This window comes from Bacillus rossius, chromosome 18 (assembly GCF_032445375.1).
Source record: "Bacillus rossius redtenbacheri isolate Brsri chromosome 18, Brsri_v3, whole genome shotgun sequence".
Lineage (NCBI taxonomy): Eukaryota > Metazoa > Arthropoda > Insecta > Phasmatodea > Bacillidae > Bacillus > Bacillus rossius.
In genome coordinates this window covers 28333190-28355054 of record NC_086345.1, presented here as the reverse complement: position 1 = coordinate 28355054, position 21865 = coordinate 28333190, and the positions used below count along the sequence as shown (strand labels likewise).

Below are 21865 nucleotides of genomic sequence, written 5' to 3'. Positions count from 1 at the left end.
CTGACTGATCATCACATCATTAATGTGTCATCACCTTAATCAACTTCTCCATCATTTTTATCATAGTCTTAATATAATATTTATCATCTTTTTCATAGTCATCATAGTCATATTCTTTATCATCTTTATCATCATCTTTATCATATCAACTATTTTCAGGATTGTCATCTTTGTCCTCATAATTATCATATCAATTATAATCATTCACCATCATCCCATCATAAATCATCCCAACACCATAAATTTCATCATCATAATATTAATCATCGTCATCTTCATCATAGTCATAATCATCATATTAATTGCTGTCATCGTAATCAACATCGTCATTTACGTCTTTGACATCATCGTCATAACAGTCATCAGTCGTTGTCACCATCTCATAATCCCATCATAATCATCCCTACACCATCAATTTCATCATCTTACTCATAATCATCATTATCTTCATCATAATCAACATCGTCATGATAGTCATCAGTCATCACTATCTTCATCCTATCTCATAATCTCATCAGAATCATCCCACCACCATCACTTTTATCATCATACTCGTCATCATCACAATCAACATCGTCATGATAGTCATCAGTAGAGACAGGAAAAATTCGCGGGTTCAATGAGATTTAGGATACACTCGGGCAAATGCCAACTGTTCATTGGCTGCTGACTTGTGAGTCGTCTCGACTGGGTGGCCTGTGATTCGACACTTCTATGAGTGAGGGTCTCTAATTGGCCCTCAGTCCTCCAGATAATGTATAATTATTTGAATTTTAGCACAGCACGTAATGAACCCACGAATTTTTAAGGTCTCTAGTCATCAGTCGTCATCACTATCTTCATCCTATCTCATAATCCCAACACAATCATCTAGTTCATCATCAAGTTCATCGACACCCTGGTCGCCACCACGCTGCAGGCAACGGGGACTGGGGACTGTGCTACGGAAGGCCACGGAAGGCCCCGGGAGTCACCTGCAGGCTGGAGGCGGTGCTGGGCAGCAGGGTCACCGTGACCGGGTGCTGCGAGCTGCGGGTGACCAGGGCCTCCTCCGTGGGACCCGCCTGCGGACAGACCGTGCACTGGGTTACACAGGGGGGTTCCGTTTCCCGAACAACAACCGTCCGGTTGTTCCTCACGAGGAAATACCACAACTCTCTACCTTAAGTCAACACTATGGAAAGTTATGTGCCAATAAAAAAATCCAAATGTAGAACATCTTAAAAAAAAAATATTGGGAATTAGTTGAAACCATAGACCAAATCGATGAATAAATTTTCCTTTGACAGAGAAAACTCGGTTGAAAGTATTATTACTCTGGAGTAAAAAAAAATAGTGCCAGTCAACATTTTTGGCATGTAATTTTATAGCACTAAACAACCCCCGATTATCTCATTCCAGCATACGCCCTAAATTTGCTATATCTCTAAAATAAACTTATGTCATTATTTTTGTTTTCGGCATTTGCGTTATTATTTTTTTTGTTTTAATTTACAAAATGATGTTTTAGTATAATAAACAAATATCCCCTTCCCGATGAACTCAGCACATGTTTTGATATAACACCCAGCTTTCGCCAGCTAATTTCTCTGGCGTTGCCTGAACGAATGCGTCGTTGAGCAGCGGCTCTGCTCGGGAATGCTGCTTACGCTTTTCAGCGAATGGCGAGTGTCCTCGCTCTGCAAGGCCACCTCGTTCTTGGCTGCCCCTGCCTCCGTCACGGCGTCCTTCTGCAATCGAGGAATTCCATGAACGTGCGATTTCACAACAGACAGCACTCATGTCCAAAGAATACCTGCCCAGACCTGGAACTCCTAATCAATTTCATATTTTAACACATATACTCCCGAAATTAAAGATAGCTTTGCAACCTATTGAAAATACGTGTTCTGATACAACATTCAAACCTTATACTATATCCACACAAATGAAGACATCTTTTTCTAATCTTTCTAGCAATCACCCAACAAAAATTTGTCCCTACATTATATAAAATTTTGTTTTTTTATCAAAAGCTAAATTTTCTGGTACAGTTGATGGTGTTTCAATGAAAGATCTTAATCTATTTACTCAAACCTGAATCTTCTGAGTTCAGAATTGAATTTGTTTTGGATGGACATGAATTTACAGAGATCTCTGGATGAGTTTGTAACCAGAGTTTATCGAAAATGCAACGTGAAAATTGGGCATCACACTGTGTTACAGAAGGCTGCTTCAATTTTGGCCCTGAGAGAGGGAGACTCGACCGGGAGTCATGTAGAGTTGCGACTCACCTGCTTGCCGGGTCTGAAAGGCTTCGCGAGAGCCTTGCGTGTCGAGGAGAAGGACGAGGTGAGCCTGCTGGACCTCTTCAGCTCTGGCATCGGCGCGTCCTGCGGGAGGTCCTCGGAGGACTCCGCCCCGGGCTGCCTCCTGGGGGACTCCCGGTGCCGCTTCGACCCCGTCTTCCCAGGGGACAGGGTCCTGGGTGTCGGGGTCACCAGGTCGTCAGCGGTCGGCGCTGGGACTGTGCTTGAACGTGCGGACTGCCTGCTCCCTCTGACACCGTCGGGCGAGATGGTCTGCCTGGGGGGAGTCATCGATCACTTGTAGAGACACTCTCAGACACGGTTGGCGATATGCCAACACATTTACTGGAAGCTATTAAGATACACAATATGTAAAACATCCCCTATATGCATTGTACAAAACATGCTATTAATAGACACAGAAGTACGTGGTAGGGTTCCTATTCGTTCAAAATTTACCAAAAACAAATTTCGGAGAAATAACAATGGTTCATAGTAAATTTACTATATTATTGTAGATATAGATAACTTGTAGTAGTTTTAAAGGAACGATCATATTAAGCTTGCAGAACGCCTGCACTAACAAATCAGCATTCTGGAAACAGTCTTAATAGTCTCCGTGCTTCCAGCCTGCAGCAAGCTTGCAAAATCTAGCTTGAATCAAACTGGCAGGCACAAACTCCCTCATCTTTGGATAAGTAAAGTAAAAATAATAACACCAAATTGTTATAGTTTTGAAATGAAGTATATTAAATAAGATTAAATCATAAAAATTATGACGGTACCTGTGAGCTCTGAGTCTGGATGAGGTTCTCGTCCTCACGATGTCTTTCGGGGCTGGTTCCTCTGGGGAGACCTCGACAGCGTGGGACTTCCTGGAAGTCAGAGGACCTTCCTGCTGGAGTCTGGAAGCCAGAAGACCTTCCTGCTTGAACCTGGAGGTGGGGGCCCCGGGGGCAGCCTCTGGAATGACGTTCGCCTCGGTGGGGACGACCACGAAGCTCTTGGTGCTGGGCAGGGGCAGTATCTTCTCCTCCTCGGCGGGCAACGCCAGCTCGAGCCTGGCTGGGGTCTGGGCCGCGTTCCGCCAGTTCCTGGGAGCCTGCCTCGCCACGATGGGGTCGCCAGTTTCGACCCGGGGACCGGAGGCGGTCCTCCTCCGACCGGACGCGCGCACGGCCGAAGCGCGCGTCTGGGTGTCCGCTGGGCTCGAGTCTCCTCTGGAGTGCGTTTTCTTCCTCCGGTTGTTCTCCGGGGCATACGGCTGTCTCTGGGCGCCCCTGCCCTCCTGTCCTTGGGACTCTGGTGGCATCTGCGGCGTTGCACTCGTCGGGACAGGCACAATCTGCTCGGGAAGAACTGGCGTCTCGTCTACGGGCTCCATGACGGGTATGTGATCCCTCTGCTCAGGGGTGGGTTCCGCTGCGGTCTTCGCCGTCGTCACCTGTTCATCAGCTTCCTTGATTACGGGAGAGACCGGAAGCACAGGGGTCGTCGTCGTCGTTGTCGTGGATCGCTCCGTCGAGGACCTGGTCTGGTCGGCCTGCTTCCTTCCGCCGCCACGGGAACGTACGACGGGTCCTTCCTCCATTCGGACTTTCTGTCCCTGACGCCTGCTGGTCCTGACGACCTCCTGACGGGAGGGCGCCCTCCGGCCTTGGTTCGGGTTCCTCCTGCGGCCGGTGTCCGACGTGCTCTCGGTGGAGGAGTCGCGCGGGGGGTTCCTGGATCTCAGCCTCTCACCGCGGGACTCCTGAGCTGCTTCGGTCGTGGACGGGGACTTCCTCCTCGACTGGAATCCGGACGAGGATGAGGATTCAACGGGTTTCCTGTTGGAGGATGACCTTGAGGAACTCTCCGCGGGGGTGTAGGGCGCGACGGTGGAGGCTCTCCTCCTGCCGCCGCCGAGCCTCGGGATTTCTTCCAGGACGTCGACTGCCACGTCCTCCAGGTCGTCGTTCCTCCGGCTGAAGAAGGCCCTTCCCTCGTCGCCCGCGGGGCGTCTCCCGACGTGGGCCGGCTCCGCGGACCTCTGGCGGCTGCCCCTGGCCCGGGGCAGCGGGTCCACGAAGTTGTCCTCCATGGCGGGGGCAGCCGCCGTCCTCCTCTGGGTGCGAGGGGACGCGGGCTGCTGCGACACCGGGGCCAGCACCGACTCCGCGGCGTCGCGGTCCACCTGCGGGACAACAGCCTTTTGACACAGTACTCCCGAAATTAAACACAGCTATGCAACCCATTGAGAAACACGTGTTCCGATACAACATTCAAACCCCATGGCATAATATACCTTATCCACACAAATGAATACCTACATCTTTTCCTTATCTTTCTAGCAATCACCCAACAGAAAATTTGTCCCTACATTATATAAATGTTTTTTTTTAAATCAAAAGTTAAAAAAAAATTCTGGTACAGTTGATGGTGAGGGAGTGTTCATGGACAGCATCGGCAGTCATAGCTTGAGCACGAATGAACGTGAATCCAAATGAACTTAAATAAATTGAAACCTAATGTATCAAACAAATTAAATTGAAACCAAAAAATTAAATAAATGAAATTTACCCAAATTAAAATAATTGAAACGACATGAAACGGAATCTAAAAAATAATGATTGTAATGAAATAAAACGATTTGAATAGAAACGACATTAAATGATTTGAACTGTAACGAAATGAATCAAAAGAAAAAGAATTGAAATGTATTGAAAGGATACATAATTCAACATATCAAAATAATTTGAAACGAAACAAATAGAAATGAAAATGGAACCAAATTACATGAAATGAATTGAAACCCAATGTATCAAACAAAAGAGCAAAAGATTGATCTATTGGTCGGGATAGGAAAATTTAGCAGATACATTTCGCGACAGGCTTTAGTGCTGTTTCTGCTATTGGCCAAAAATTTCATCTGAAGAACTCTGGGCCAGTGAGAAACACTCAACCAAAGCTGTATATAATATCAGACTGGTAGGTTGGTATGTCTCTCAAGAAAGCAGCCAATGATTGGGTGACATTTAAGGAGTCCATTCTGGAGGTCATTGAACCCAAGAATTCTTCGAGTCCATATCCACAAGCTAAGAAATGGTAAGGTCAGAGACTACACTGAGATAAAAGTATGATTTCAGGTATCAAATTATGAATACTTGTGTGTTTTTTTGTTCCATGGATCATGCCATCAGGGTCAAAAAATAAACTTGTATATCTTTGTAAGAATAACGGTTTTACGCGATTTTTAATGTAGCTACCCTAATTAGCTATTTAAACTGTAAACTATTTGAAATATAACAATGAAACTTTTATAGAAAGACCGTTTCCCGATTTATTTTTCATTATTTTTAGATGATGCCCTAAAGTAGCACATCATAAAAATTTCTGAATTACCCACTTTTCTGCATAAAACGTTTCATATACTCAGGAGTGAACGGGTTCTCTTCCAGATATACATACTTTCTTCAGGAGCTATTGTGACTGCAAGATTTGTAGCTGATGCCGATGAATTGTCAAAAGGCTTCAACGGGTCTGACGAATGTCCAGATGCCGGTAACACTTGAGGGTGTTGCCAGCAACACCCTAAGGTGCTGCTTGTCTAAACCAGGTCCACAATATTGGCAAGCCAACACAAATCACAGTCCCATAAATAATAACATTGCGCCAGAACATACCAAACTACACTACTTTCTCGTGTTCTCATATTGCAGATACACTCTTAGTACGAAACCCTTGACACGAAAATTCAACGTAGCATTCTTTAAAAAATAATGCCGAGCCTGATAAATAAACGAAAATTGTCTTTCCGGCTGCATTCCTTTGCGCGAATCACGAGTAGTTTCCGCTCCCGCCGCTAGAAATTGGCTGCCGGAGCAGCTACAGCGGTTATCGAACCATTCGATTCGCAGACCGAAATTTTAAAGTTTACAGTGAAACGGCTCCGATAAAAGCGAGAATAATAACTCTGGAAAAAAAATATACTAAACCCGACTTTGGACCTGTTAATACTGTTAATTTGGCTTCGTGAACTTTGGTTAGCGCCACAGGCCACAGATGTCAGCTCTCGCGGCATGCTGAGGTGTAGCACGTGTCACGTCTCGGCTCAGCGGGCCTCGGTGCAGGGCTGGAGCGTGACTCACCGGCGAGCGATCCCTGCCGACCCTGCCGGACCGGAACCGGAGGCTGCCGCGGGACGTCGTCGGCCCGCCTTCAGGAGCCGCCTCTGCCTGCAGCAGCCGGGATCAGGGGTCAGGGGTCAGGGTACAGTGGTCAAGGGTCAGAGGTCAGGGGTCAGGGGTCAGTGGTAATAATTCAGGTAACAAGGGTCTGAGGTCAAGGGTCAGAGGTCAGGGGTCAGTGGTAATAATTCAGGTAACAAGGGTCTGAGGTCAGGGGTCAGTGGTCATAGATCAAGGGTCAGGGGTCAGGGATCAGGGTACAGTGGTCAAAGGGTCAGAGGTCAGGGGTCAGGGGTCAGGGGTCAGATATCAGGGTACAGGGTCAGGGTACAGAGGTCAGGCAGGCGCTCAACCACCCACACTTTCAGTTTTATTTTCAAGTCACACTTTTTTAGTCACGTTAAAAAAAAAATGACGAGAGGGAATTTTTACGACGCGCGCGCAACACGCAAAATTTTCACACGATGTAAAGAAAAGGGTACATACAAAGAAAAATTATATATGTGCTTTAAAATCATACACTTTAGTGACTGATATTGACCACTGGTCGATACCATAAAAAACATTTATTTATCGTGAATATTAGTGATAAATATTTTGTATAAGTATAAACTTTTAAAGGGTATTTAAATAAGCGATGTTATGTTACATTATTTGCATCACAAATAATTTAATTTTTAATTAAAATTTACATCGATTATTAAAATAATTCATTTTATACGAGTGTTTATATTAATATTGATTAAAAGTATTTATTTACGTTTGCTAATTTGATTGAATTTATATTTTACAAACCATATTTATAATATCACTTCAGACCTTTTATTTATATCAATTATTTGCATGCAAAATTAAAGTTAGTTTTTTTATTACACCAAGTAAGTATAACTTATAACATGCGTACATAAATACGCACACACATTTTTTCTTGTGTTTATAAGTTGCGTATTTTTAAGACATGATAGTTGTAAGTTATGTGTTTCTAAGTTGCGGCAGTGTTTGTAATAAGTTGCGTGTTTCCAAGTTAAACTTTTAACAGTAGGTACTTTAAATATTCCAGCATTTTTGGGTTGTGCATTAGAGTAGTTTTGAGGTTATGTAATCAATCATTTTTAGTTAACATTGAATACTTTTTCAGCTTTAACTTTTATCAGTACTTTAAATATTCTACCATTTTTAGGATTGTGCATGAAGGAGCAGCTTTGAGGTTATGTTTGTAACTATTTTTATTTAGTAACATTGCTAACAGTTTAGGTTAGTAAGCTTGAGGGCTAAAGTTTTGAGGTTATGTTTGCAACTTTTTTATTTAGTAACATTGCTAACAGTTTGGGTTAGTATGCTTTAGGGCTAGAGTTTTGAGGTTATGTTTGTTTTCGTGTAACATCTAGCTACATTGTATTCTTAATTGTAGGTAAGTTGCGTGTTTCTAAGTTGTGGCAATGTTTGTGGGTAAGTTGCGTGTTTCTGAGTTGCAATTGTTTGTAGGCAAGTTGCGTGTTTCCAAGTCGCGGCAGTGTTTGCAGGTTACGTGCGGCCTCGGACAGTGTAGATGCCGGTGCAGTCCACTCTGCAGGAGGCTGGACCACTCGGCGGGGAAAGCGGGGCCCGGGTAAACACGCGATACGCGGATGTGGACACAAGTGTCGACACGGCAGTGCGGCAACACCGCGCCTCGCGACCGGCCGAGGCGGGAAGCCTTCTTTTCACAGACGAGAGCCAAACTCCCGATCGTGCATCTTCGGTTTTTTTTTTTTTTTTTGGTTCATTGTAACTCATGATAACTAATGGTCAATTAGGTTGGATTAGCTACATTATAAACACTTTAAAACATTGCGGACGGTTGATTTGGTTAGGATAGCTACATAAAAGATAGTGTGAAATCATGTAAATGGTTTCCTAGCCCTGGATAGCTACATATTAAAAAAAGTTATTTGCTAAGGATCCATAAAATGTTTTTACAGTATTTTTGATGTAGCTATACTTACCTAATATAACCAACCATCCACAATGTTTTAAAGTATTTATAATGTAGCTAACCTATCCTAATCGACCGCAAAATTTACTGCGACACCGGTTTATGCAATGAGATAGAACGAAAAAAAAAAAGCGAGCGTGAACTTCGGGGAACTTCGGGTGTGGCTCTCTCGTCTGTGAAATGAAGGATTCCCAGCCAAGGTGAACCGGCCGCAAGCCTGCTTCACCCGCGCACTCCCCAGTCAGATACTCCAGCGCGCGTGTGTACCATGCGCACCGCACTGGCATGCTCCAGGCGCGCAGTGGAAAAAAAGATGCGCGCGCACCATGCGACGAAATTTTCCACAGGATAAAAGAAAATTCTGCGTATAAAAATAATTATATATGTGCTCTTAATTCATTTATGCTTTGGTGATTGATATTGAATACCGACCCACAACATCAAAAGCATTTATTTAATTGTGAATATCAGTGACAGTAATTGTGTTTATGAACTTTAATAAGTGTTTTTGTATAAGTGAGATTATGTTCCCGTATTTATATGCTATTTGTTGGTACCCCTGTCGGTGAGCGACTTCAGCCCTACGGCTCAGCACGTGTGCTTAAAACTATGGCCAGGAAGACGGTGTTGAGCGCATATTAGTAATACAGTATAACCATAACAGAATGTCCCGGTTACAAATTTTAATTTTATAAACTGTAAGCGTTATGACGCGATAACTGAGTGGACTGTATACGAAAATAAATAGCGATGCCATTAAAACGAAACAAATTTAACAGTGAGGCTACACCATTGTACTACTCACCGCCATGATGATAATATAACTGACTTCCAGCCGGAAGTCCAGGGCTGCCAACTATTGGCAGAGGAAGCTTGCGCATGGTTGCCACTACAAAGCAGCGCGGGAAATACAAACTTGAAGTGTCTCTTATATGTTGAGGTCTAACCAATGTTGTTAGCACAAATTACCAGCACTAATACGGTCTGAACATTAATGTTACTAACACAAATTATATACACTAATACACAGTCTGAACAGTAAGCGTTGCAGTGTGTTGGTTCAAGGTCACAACTAAAGAGCAACTCAAACAGTTTTAGACAAGCGCATGCGCGACTACTGCTTTGTTCTTTTTTCCCCCGCTGGAAACGCCACCTACGCAAAATGGCGACTCCTGAGCGTAAAGCCTTTTTTGTGTTATGCAATTTGCTAAGAGGTAAATTTGCAATTCCAGTTCAAACGTGCGTTTCGTTTTGTACGAGAGTGGTAGAACGTCCAAATCCCTGACAGTTGGATTGCTCGCAATGGTCGAGACGACAGAGCTATAATTTTCGCTGGCATCCACGTTCACCTGACGTAACGCCATGCAATTTTTATTTTCCTTTGGGGCTTCATAAAAGTCTACCGCCACCTAATCATTTCCCAGATTTGAGACGCAGTATTGAAGAGGCCATTGCTTCCATTACTCCGGACATTTTAACCAAAGTGTTGGAAGAATTTTACTTTAGGTTGGATGTGTGCAGTATAACTTAAGGTGCACATAAAGGACCTTTTTTTTTTCAGAAAAACTATGTTAGATTAACTTCAATTTAATTATGATTTTTTTTTGTAAATAGTCTAAATTAAACTGTAATAAATAGAGACAGGAAAAATTCGCGAGTTCAATGATCTCCAAAATAGATTACACAATCCTCTGCCTACTTGGGCAAACGGCGCCCGTTCATTGGGTACTGAATTATGAGGCGTCTCAAGTGTGTAACTTGTGATTGGATACCTCTTAGATTGATGGTCTCTGATTGGCCAAGAGTCCTACATGTTAACAGCGAACCAATAGCAGAAGCAGCACAACGGTATAATTATTTGAATTGTAGCATATCACGAAATGAACCCGCGAATTTTTCCGGTCTCTAGTAATAAAATACCATTGGAACTGGGACATTCTTCTATGGACATCCTGTATTTACTTTAAGTTGTATTACGTTATTAATCGCGAGCCGGCGCACGGGACAGAGCGACAGCAATGTCTTGCCCCGGACCGCGGTGGGAGGGCAATGCAGAGCGTAGGCGCTGGTAACTGGGGCGCGGTGAAAGTGGTCCGAGACACACACACCCTCCCTTCCCCCACAAGCACCACTCCAGCCACCGGAGGGCGTCGACTGACCGCCACACCTGCGACCAGTCTCGCCGGGTCCGCGATTAACTGCACGCCATCTCGGTCCGTGTATAGTGCTGGCCGAAAGTCCTTCATATAGTGCCGGCCAAAAGTCCTCCATATAGTGCCGGCCAAAAGTCCTCCATATATGGCCGGCCAAAAGTCCTCCATATAGTGCCGGCCGAAAGTCCTCCATATAGTGCCGGCCGAAAGTCCTTCATATAGTGCCGGCCAAAAGTCCTCCATATAGTGGCGGCCAAAAGTCCTCCATATAGTGCCGGCCAAAAGTCCTCAATATAGTGCCGGCCAAAAGTCCTCCATATAGTGCCGGCCAAAAGTCCTCCATATAGTGCCGGCCAAAAGTCCTCCATATAGTGCCGGCCGAAAGTCCTTCATATAGTGCCGGCCAAAAGTCCTCCATATAGTGGCGGCCAAAAGTCCTCCATATAGTGCCGGCCAAAAGTCCTCCATATAGTGCCGGCCAAAAGTCCTCCATATATGGCCGGCCAAAAGTCCTCCATATAGTGCCGGCCGAAAGTCCTCCATATAGTGCCGGCCGAAAGTCCTCCATATAGTGCCGGCCGAAAGTCCTTCATATAGTGCCGGCCAAAAGTCCTCCATATAGTGGCGGCCAAAAGTCCTCCATATAGTGCCGGCCAAAAGTCCTCAATATAGTGCCGGCCAAAAGTCCTCCATATAGTGCCGGCCAAAAGTCCTCCATATAGTGCCGGCCAAAAGTCCTCCATATAGTGCCGGCCAAAAGTCCTCCATATAGTGCCGGCCAAAAGTCCTCCATATAGTGATGTCCAAAAGTCTTCCATATAGTGCCGGCCAAAAGTCCTCCATATAGTGCCGGCAGAAAGTCCTCCATATAGTGCCGGCAGAGTCCTACCATAGTAGCCTGTGATTCTATCCAGCTTTGGCTGAGTGTTTCTCACTGGCCCAGAGTCCTCCAGATGAATTGTGAGCCAATAGCATAGGCGGCACTGAGGTATAACAATCAGATTTTAAGGTGTATCTCTAAATAATTCCACGAATTTTTCCGGTCTCGATCGATAAGCTTCAATGATTCTCGCCAATAACTAGCAAATATTTGCGGATTCATTTCGCAATGGGTTGAATGAAAAAAAACCTGTATAGAATCACAGGCTGCTACGTTCGGACTTCTTATAAGACAGCAGCCAATGAGCGTACGTAGAACTGTAGAGTCCATCCTGGAGGTCATTGAACTCGTGAATTTTTCCAGTCCCTATGAATAACTTGTCGTGGCAACCTTTGTGCCGCCTTTATTCAAACTTTATGTTATCTTAAAAGTGATTTTGCTAGGTTTTTTAAATGATACATAAATGTGGTAATTTGATTTAATACAATTTCTTGGACATACGCCATTGCAGCTTTGCGCGGTTTGCCATGGGAAAAATTCCATAAGTGCCAAATAAGAAACGAAACTACAAACTCACGGAAAACAAGCCTTAATCAGTTGATGTAAAACAAATACACCCAATGATTAGGGACACCTGTATTTCGCGAATACATTTCGTGTCAATGTATTTCACAAAACACTGTAGCTTTTTCTAAGAGTCATGGCCAATTGTGAGGGTGCAGCAGTACGGTGACCACATTCTCATCGGCCCCGTCAAGAGCGGGACGACACCTCTCACTGACCTCAGCCAATAACCACAGGAGAAAAGCTACAGTATTTTGTGAAATACCTTGGCACGAAATGTATTCGCGAAATACAGGTGTCCCTACCAATGATGAACTTAAACAGGTATTATTGACAAAACAACGACGACAGCACAGACTAACACATTCAAACTTAAATATATCAGACAGCAGAAGATTTTCGTGGAAGGAATTTAGTCGTTCTTTTGTCCATAATATCTGTTTATCTTCATCATTGTGTTCGTATATTTATTGCGTTGTCCAGAATTTGTTTTCTGTTATTGTTGAAATTGTTTCGTCGTTTTAGTCCACTGTGTTCGCATGTTCTGTCGTCGTCGTGTTATCCATAATACCGGCTTAGGTTCATCGTTGGGTTTATCTGTTCAACATCAGGTGATTTAGGCTTGTTAATGTTTTCATTTCTTGTTTTGCATTTATAAATTTTCCCCATGACTAGAGACATGCAGATTTCGCGAAAATATTATACCGAGACTAGATGGAACTTAAAACACTGTAACACCGTCTGTGTTTCGTGATTGGGTGAGTTACTCCCAGGCACATATCGATTGTAACAACACACCAATCACAGTGATTCATTGCGTAAGTAAACGCGTCCTGAGTGGCTCCGGTCAAAACAAGGCAAGGACTTCTCGCGCAGACGGCCCGCCAATCACGAGGAATAAACCGCAGGTGCTGGTATACCTTGTTGCAGTCTAATAAGTGTTCTGATCTTTTCGCGAAAAATGCCTGCCCCTACCCATGACAAATAGTGCAAAACTGAAGTGGGGTATGCCCAAGAAACAGTATTAAGTGAGTGATCGGTTGATAACAGCTCAGAGACTTGTGGGCGCAAACATGCTGCGAAATTAAATCGTTATCTAAGCACAAAGAAACTGCTGTATCATTTCACGCCCAAATGTCAAGGGTGGTTGGCTCACGGTCGCAGAGGGGCGTGTCCAAACAACTGGCGGTCCAATCACGAGCACTGCGTGAGAGTGTGTTAAGGTTTGCATTCTAGCTTGCGACTGAATGAATCCACAGGGGCATGTAATTTTCGCGAAAAGATTTTTCCGACCAGCTGTGTGTTAAAACTCTGTAGCATTGTCTGTGTCTCGTGGTTGGCTGGGTTTATTCCAGGTGCATGTCTACTGTCGGCGCACCAATCACAGCCATCCAGTGCGGAAGCAAAAACGTCCTGAATGGCCAATCACAAGGGAGCAATGGCATACCTAGTTGCAGTCTAACGAGTGAGCAGATTATTTCGGGGAAAAAATGCATGCCTCTCTACACGTAAGTCGCCAGTGGTTGGTGGTTGGTAGAGATTGAAAAATTTCACGAGTTCAATGACCTCCAGGATAGATTACACGATCCTCTGCCTACTTGGGTAAACGGCGCCCGTCCATTGGGTGCTGAATTTTGAGGCGTCTCAAGTGGGTAACTTGTGGTTGGATACTTCTAATTGCTAGAGACCTGCAAAATTCGCGGATTCATTTATTTTATTGATATGCTACAATACAAATAATTATACCTTAGCGCTGCTTCTGCAATTGGTTCACTGTTAATCTGGAGTAATGAGGGCCAGTTAGAGACCCTCGCTCAAAGTAGTGTCGAATCACAGACACTCGGTCGAGACAAGTCAGCAGCCAATGAACAGGTGGTATTTGACCGAGTGTGTAGAGTGTAGTATAGTGTATCCTGGAGGTCATTGAATCCGCGAATTTCGCAGGTCTCTACTAATTGCCCAAGAGTAAACCAATAGCAGAAGAAGCACAACGAATTATTATTTGAATTTTAGCATATCACGAAATGAACCCGCGAATTTTTCCGGTCTCTAGTGGTTGGTCGTGACGACTGTCGCGATAGTGCGGCCCGTGTCTCTCTGTCGCGAGGGAGGACAGCCGCGGAGGTTGCGACAGCTGGCCCTGAGTGATGCCTCGCGCACGGACGTAAGGCGTAACTGCGCCGGGAGAAACCGGACCAGAGAGAGAGAGAGCGCGGGCTCGGGGAAAGGCAGCGACGTGATTGGTGGAGCCACGCGGCGGCGATAAAGCGGACCGCAATGCGTCTGCCCGGGAAGGAAAGGCGACGGACAGGCCAAGGGTGCGAGCTCGGGTGACGTACGGCCGCTCTGTTTGCGAAACTGCAAGCAACTCCTCAGAGACACCTATACGTCCCGCCGTCAGAGAAATGGTTTACAACTAGAAACCAGGAAATTATGTGGTTTAGTCTTCTTTTTTTTTTACGTGACAACGTCTAATAAATCGATGAACGCCGGCTGCGCGCACGAAAAGGGTTCCCGTTAAGATCATTGTCCCGTTACGCTGTGTCCCGTTACGCTAATTTTACGCTTGCGCCGCATCTATCTCTCTTCCACTCGATTGGAACAACCATCTATTTTACTTTTTCGAGGCACATTAAACTTGAAACACTTACATTCGTTTTCTACTTTTCCTATCATCGTCCTATCCTTAACAGAATAACACAGATGGGAAGAAGTTAAATAGCAAACATGTATAAAAGTTATAGTTAAAATAATCTCTTCGTTAAAGTAATAAACATATTTGAATTAATGAGTGCAAATAAAAGTAAATTTATCAATTAAATTGTAAATTTCATTTCACTCCTTCTTTGTATCCATACAAAATAGTGATAATTCAATAAAAAATGATTCAATTTTATTCATAAAAGTATGCAATCATTTCATCAATGTTTTGTTATGACTTTGTCACGTTAAACTATCGTCCGTAAACCGACTTTACAGACAACCAATTTTTTTTTAATGGAATGTAAATACTCATGTAACATCACAGATACAGTATTACCGGGTGTACTACGAGTGTATTTGCGAACACGAGAACACGTGAATTTCCTCGGTAACGTGTGTTTATACGTAGCACGTCTCCGGCAAGCATTGAAACACTCGCTCACACTTTATTGATTTTTTTTTTCATTAGGAACGGTAATCAATTGGCCCGTTCACTGTCGGTTCTGTGAGGACCCGCACGAGAGAGAGAGAGAGAGAGAGAGAGAGAGAAAGAGGTACTCCTGATAGGACCGCGGGGACGATTACCCGCCGCGTGATCGCCGTTGTTAATTACCTTCACGGCACGTTTCGGCAGTCGTGAGCGAGCAATCCCCACCGAACCCCCAGAACAATCCCCCCCTCCCTTCTCCCGGTAAGACGTCATAGCGGCACGAGTCCACCGAGTGGTCCCCGCTGCGACTGTCCCACTTCGAGCCGCAAGCGCTGGAGTCGACGTGAGTTCACCTCGCTGGATTATCCATAGATAGAGACCGGAAAAATTCGCGGGTTCAATGACCTTCAGGATGGACTCCAACATCCTCTACACACACTCGGGAAAATGCCAACTGTGCATTGTGCTGTTGACTTGTGAGTCGTCTCAACTGGGTGGCCTGTGATTCGACACTTCTACGAGTGAGGGTCTCTAATTGCCCCTCAGTCCTCCAGATTAACAGTGGACCAATGGCAGAAGCAGCACTAAGGTGTAATTTTTTTTTAATTTTAGAATAGCACGAAATGAATCCGCGAATTTTTCCGGTCTCTATCCATAGAGACCCGAAAAATTCGCGAGTTATATTCGCGATAGGCTAAAATATAAATCGTTATACCTTAGTGCTGACTATGCAATTGGCTCAAAACTCACCTGGATGACTCTGGACCAATGAGATAAACCCAACCAAAGCTTTATCGAATCACAGGCTGCTTCGCTGGAACGTCTCACAAGACAGCAGCCAATGAGTGGGTGGCATTCGACCGAGTGTACGTAGAACTGTGGAGTTCATCCTACAGGTCATTGAACCCACGGATTTTCCCGGTCCGTAATTATCCATACCTAGGGGACATGCATAGGGGCAGGCATTTCTCGCGAAAAAAAAATCTGACTGCAACAATGTATACCCGCCACCAGCAGTTTCTTCCTTGTGATTGGCGGCCGTCTGCTCGAGAGAAGACATCGCCCTGTCTGGCCGGGCCATTCAGGACGAGTTTGCCTTCCGCACTGGACGGCTGTGATTGGTGCGCCGACAGTAGACATGCGCCTGGAATAAACCCCAGCCAACCAAGAGACACAGACAATGCTACAAAGTTTTAACACACAGCTGGTCGGGAAAATCTTTTTGCGAAAAGATTCCGAGTCTAGCTGAATGTTAAAACACTGTAGCGTCGTTTGTGTGTCGTGATTGGGTGAGATACTCCCAGGTACATGTCGATTGTTACAGCACCAATCACACTAATTCTGTGCGGAAGCAAACGCGTCCTGAGTGGCTCGGTCATGCAAGGCAACGACTTCTCTCGCGCAGACGGCCTCCAACCACAAGGAAGAAACCGCTGTTGCGGGTATACCTTGTTGCAATCAGATTTTTTTTTTCGCGAGAAATGCCTGCCCCTATGTATTATGACTAGAGACCTGCAAAATTCGCGGTTTCGATGGCATTCAGGATAGACTGCACATACCTCTGTACACTCGGGCAAATAACGCAAGTTTTTGGCTGCCAACTTGTAAGTCTTCTCAGCTGGTTTGTCTGTGATTCGATCCTTCTTTGGTTGAAGGTTTATAACTGGTTGAGATTCGTCCAGATGAACAGTAAGCCAATAGCAAAATTATCTAAGAGGTATATGTGTTTGAATTCTAGCCTATCACCGAATGAATCCGCGAATTTTGAAGGTCTCTAATTATGTCTAAACCATACTTATGCACGACGTAAGTGCTAACCAAAACACCACAGCATGGTTTCTTAAACAGCGATTCCATGAATATTCTTTGAAGCGGTGTTGCAGCCTACATCTGGATGAAAGCTGTCTTGCAGTGACTGAGCAACTGTGCTTAAAAAAACGTGGAAGTGATTGCATCGAGTGAAGTGGATGCACCGGTTATACACTTTCACTTCAGCCCTGCCGACCACGTACAGACAGACAGTCACTTTACGGACAAAGCAACAAAGCAACAAAGCACAAAGAGGCACAGGGTACTGCACACACTGTAAAAAAAATAACTCGGGATGTTTCAAAGCTAGAGACTGGAAAAATTCGCGAGTTCAATGACCTCCAGGATAGATTCCACGATCCTCCGCCTACTTGGGCAAACGGCGCCCGTTCATTGGGTGCTGAATTTTGAGGCGTCTCAAGTGGGTAACTTGTGGTTGGATACTTCTTTGATTGATTGTCTCTAATTGGCCAAGAGTCCTACATGTTAACAGTGGAACAAATAGCAGAATCAGCACAACGATATAATTATTTGAATATTAGCATATCACGAAATGAACCCGCGAATTTTTCCGGTCTCTAGTTATTGGTTGAGTTTCTTTCAGACACGTTTCTGCTGTCGTTACAGGAGTCACAAAACAATTTTGAGCAGTCGAATACGGCGACGCACAGGAGGAAAAAAAAAATATCGTGTACTTTCACAAAAGATTTCCATGGAAACCAGATGCCCCGAAATATTTGTTACACAACAAGAAATATGTTGTAACTTTGTACAACACATGGCTGTGGTTATTTTTTGCATAAATAAATTACGTTTTCGAGATAATACTAAGTATTTCTCACGCGAATTCGCGCAAAACTTTATATATTCATTGAGGATTCATTCAAGCATATTTAATTTTCTAAATCATGGACAATATATTCGAAAATTCAATTATTGGACTTGTCGACGCGCGTAGTTAGTACTGGAAAGCTAATCAGAGAACTTTTTAGCCATTGGAGGTTCGGGGACTATACGAACCATAATGCCCGGGTGATAATCCAAACCCAGTATTACTGTTGTGATACAGTTGTAAATGTACAAATGTCCTTGATTTTTAGAGACCGGAAAAATTCGCGGGTTCATTTCCTGATATGCTTAAATTCAAATAATTATACCGTTGTGCTGCTTCTGCCATTGGTTCACTATTAATATGTAGGACTCTTGGCCAATTAGAGACAACCAAGCAAAGAAGTATCCAACCACAAGGTACCCACTTGAGACGCCTCAAAATTCAGTACCCAATGAACGGGCGCCGTTTGCCCAAGTAGGCAGAGGATCATGTAATCTATCCTGGAGGTCATTGAACTCGCGAATTTTTCCAGTCTCCAGTGATGTTACATGGATACAGACAGGAAAAATTCGCGGGTTGAATGACCTCCAGGATAGACTCTAATATCCTTTACACACCCGGGAAAATGCCAAATGTTCATTGGCTGCTGACTTGTGAGTCGTCACGACTGGGTGGCTTGTGATTCGACACTTCTATGAGTGAGGGTCTCTTTATTGGCCCTCAGTCCTCCAGATTAACAGTGGACCAATGGCAGAAGCAGCACTAAGATATAATTATTTGAATTTTAGCATAGCATGTAATGAACCCGCGAATTTTCCAGGTCTCTAGCCATGAGTTGTACAAATTTACGCAGGTCACAGACGGCAAAAAAAATGAGAGATCACCGGGAAATACTTCGTTGATTCATCTTCGAGATAGGCTAATATTTAAGTACAGTTACATCTTACTGCTACCTCTGCTATTGACTCACAACCCATTCTGGAGGACTCTGGGCCAGTGAGAAACACTCGACCAAAGATGTATAGAATCACAGGCCGCTACGTTGGGGTCGTCTCACAAGACAGCAGCCAATGAGCGGGTGGACATCTGCCCAAGTGTACATGTAGTACTGTGCAGTCCATCCTGGAGGTCATTGAACAACCGCGAATTTTTTCCAGTCTCCAGTGACGTTACATGGATATATTTGTGTTCCGTTCACAAACAATGCGGGCAGTGTGTGGCTTCCTTGTTCCGTGTGCGTGCTTCGCTGTGTTACGGACTATCTCTACTCGAGAGCACGCCTGCTACTGCGGCGCTGCCTTACGTAAGGTCGCGCTGTGGGGTTGTTGCGTCACACCCCCTATCACCCCTCTCCAACTATCGCGCGGGGCAGCGACCGTGGCGCGTCGCGGCGGCCACTTTCGCAACCACCACCGCCGGCCGAGATGGTTGCGCGGGGACCCGTTCATCGCACCGGCGCGTCGAGGCCTTGCTTCGCACGACGCCTCGTTCCCTTTCTCGCTCGTCGCGTGCACATTGTTTACGACCGGGAATTAAGAGACTGGAAAAACTCGCGAGTTCAATGACTAAGAGACCCGGAAATTCCGCGGATTCATTTAGTCTCCAGCTAGAATGCAAACCTCCACACTGTCGCACTGTGTTCATGAATTGGCACGCAGTTATCTGGACACGCCCCCTCTACGACCGTGAGCCAACGATGTCCAGCTAGGAGAGAAGTAAGCGAATCAGGTAGTGCCAAATAACAAGGATAAGAATGTTCTCGCTAAGAAATCAACCAATGGGAAAGTAAACATGGGTCGAAAACACCTATAACTTTGAGATCTATCCTGAGGCCAGAAGAATCCGCGAAATTTCCGGGTCTCTATCAATGACCTCCAGGATAGATTACACGATCCTCTGCCTACTTGGGCAAACGGCGCCTGTTCATTGGGTACTGAATTTTGAGGCGTCTCAAGTGGGTACCTTGTGGTTGGATACTTCTTTGCTTGGTTGTCTCTAATTGGCCAACAGTCCTACATATTAATAGTGAACCAATGGCAGAAGCAGCACAACGGTATAATTATTTGAATTTAAGCATATCAGGAAATGAACCCGCGAATTTTTCCGGTCTCTACCAGTAATACAGGCCGGGCTTATCAACGTCACATTGTAAGAAAGTACACGGTCGTCTGTCAAGCACGCAAGTCGCCAAAGCCTACAATTTAAAATTGTAAAAAAAAAAAAAAAAGTAGAAAACAATAGCTTATTGTGAGGGAATTTTTCGAGTGATATTTTTTTTTTTTGCAGATTAATTTTTTTTGTCTCGATTGGGATTTTTCTTTCTCGGTAGCAGGTGTGGATTGTAGGCCTTGACTTTGGGTCTGGAGGTCAGGGCAGCGATCTGAGACAACAATTAGTCACAATTTCGGATGGGACTCGAAAAAAAACAATTACCAAAAAAACTAAATTTTTTTTGGTACAATTCATCCTGGTTAAGTACTCTACAAATTGCATGAAACAAATTGTTCAAAAGCTTATTTTCTTTCAGTGTGTGTTCGTCGTTGGCGAAGATATCACCGACGTTTCGGTCGACGTTGCAGTCGCCATCATCAGGGAGCAGTTACCTTTTGCGCATAGCGTTCATGCGTTCGTGTGTAGTTTACAAAATATTTTCATATACATGACCCAAATATGGAAATTAAAAATAATATACTCCACAGCGAATGTTTAACAATGAATACTTGACCACCATTATTTTTTTTTTTACAAATGCAGATAATGTGGATTAAATACCTCGTGACAAAAATCCCCACAGTAAAAAATGCTTAGCTCATATAGTGGAACATAGGTAGAAATGGTCCCAGATAGGACATAAAATGTAATAAACGCAATATGATAGCTCTCCCAAAATAGATACGTTGTTATTTTTTCACCTTAAAAAAATGGCAATGATAAAAATAATAAGAATCAGACGGATTTCCTGATACCGGAACGGACTGAGATAAATACGAGAAAAAATTACATAATTTTTGATTAGTTTAGTGTATTTTTACATGGTCACGTGACGTCAGCTGTGAATGTGTGTATGTATATATACACGATAATTATAAAGTCCGTGAAACATTTCATAAAATCGGTACAGCGAAAAGTAAAATAATAACGTAACAAATAATATACCGCGTGAAAGATCAACACTCAAAGTTTTTATGAATGTAGCGCCAAAAAGCTATTTTAAAAAACAACTGACAGGGGCGCTAGTGCATGCAGTTGCTGAAAATGGCTGCGAACAAGGCAGAGAAAGCCTTTTGTGTGCTTGAATACGCCCGTAGCGAATCGGTAGTGAGTGTCCAAAGAGCTTTCCGTGGCAAGTTTAACAAAACACCACCAGTTTACAATAGCATAATGAAGTGGTACAAGAAATACGAGGAAGACGGCTGTTTGTGCGACGCAAAACGGTCGGGTCAGCCAGGCGTGTCACAACAGACAGTGGATTGTGTACGGGACGTGATGGTGCGGAGTCCCAAGAAGTCAACTTATCGGGCTAGTGCAGAATTGAACATCCCTCAGCCAACAGTGTGGAAAATTCTTCGTAAGCGATTAATAGTGAAGCCGTACAAATTTTAGCTTCTGCAAGCCATCAGCCACGATGACAAATTGCTCCGACTGCAATTCTGCATTGCCATGCAGAACCGTCTTGAAGACGATGACTTTGCAAGTAAATTAATCTTCAGTGACGAAGCCACTTTTCATCTCTCAGGAAGAGTCAACCGACACAGCACACGCATATGGGGGACAGAGAATCCCCATCCAACTCTCGAACAAGACCGAGATTCGCCAAAAGTTAACGTATTCTGTGCCATGTCAAACAAGACAGTTTATGGCCCCATCTTCTTCGCTGAGAGAACTGTCACTGGTATCACCTACCTCGACATGCTGCAATTGTGGCTTATTCCACAACTTGAAGCTGATAGCAGGGACTTCATCTTCCAACAAGATGGTGCTCCGCCTCATTATCACAATGTGGTATGAGATTATCTGAATGAGACGTTGCCACATCGCTGGATGGGCCGTGGGGCGGCCGCT

The 21865-nt window shown here is 44.4% G+C and overlaps 1 protein-coding gene across 2 annotated transcripts in view; it reads right to left on the bottom strand.

Annotated features, from left to right (window-relative positions):
• LOC134541143 (mucin-19-like) overlaps positions 1-21865 on the bottom strand; it is a 103454-nt gene that overhangs the window by 39585 nt on the left and 42004 nt on the right. For both annotated transcript variants that reach the window (XM_063384354.1, XM_063384355.1), the window contains 5 exons: positions 6419-6505; positions 3074-4464; positions 2274-2565; positions 1650-1730; positions 975-1064 (listed from right to left, as the gene is read on the bottom strand). In XM_063384354.1, the coding sequence (XP_063240424.1) occupies positions 975-1064; positions 1650-1730; positions 2274-2565; positions 3074-4464; positions 6419-6505 (1941 nt within the window). The remainder of the gene's footprint in view (positions 1-974; positions 1065-1649; positions 1731-2273; positions 2566-3073; positions 4465-6418; positions 6506-21865) is intronic.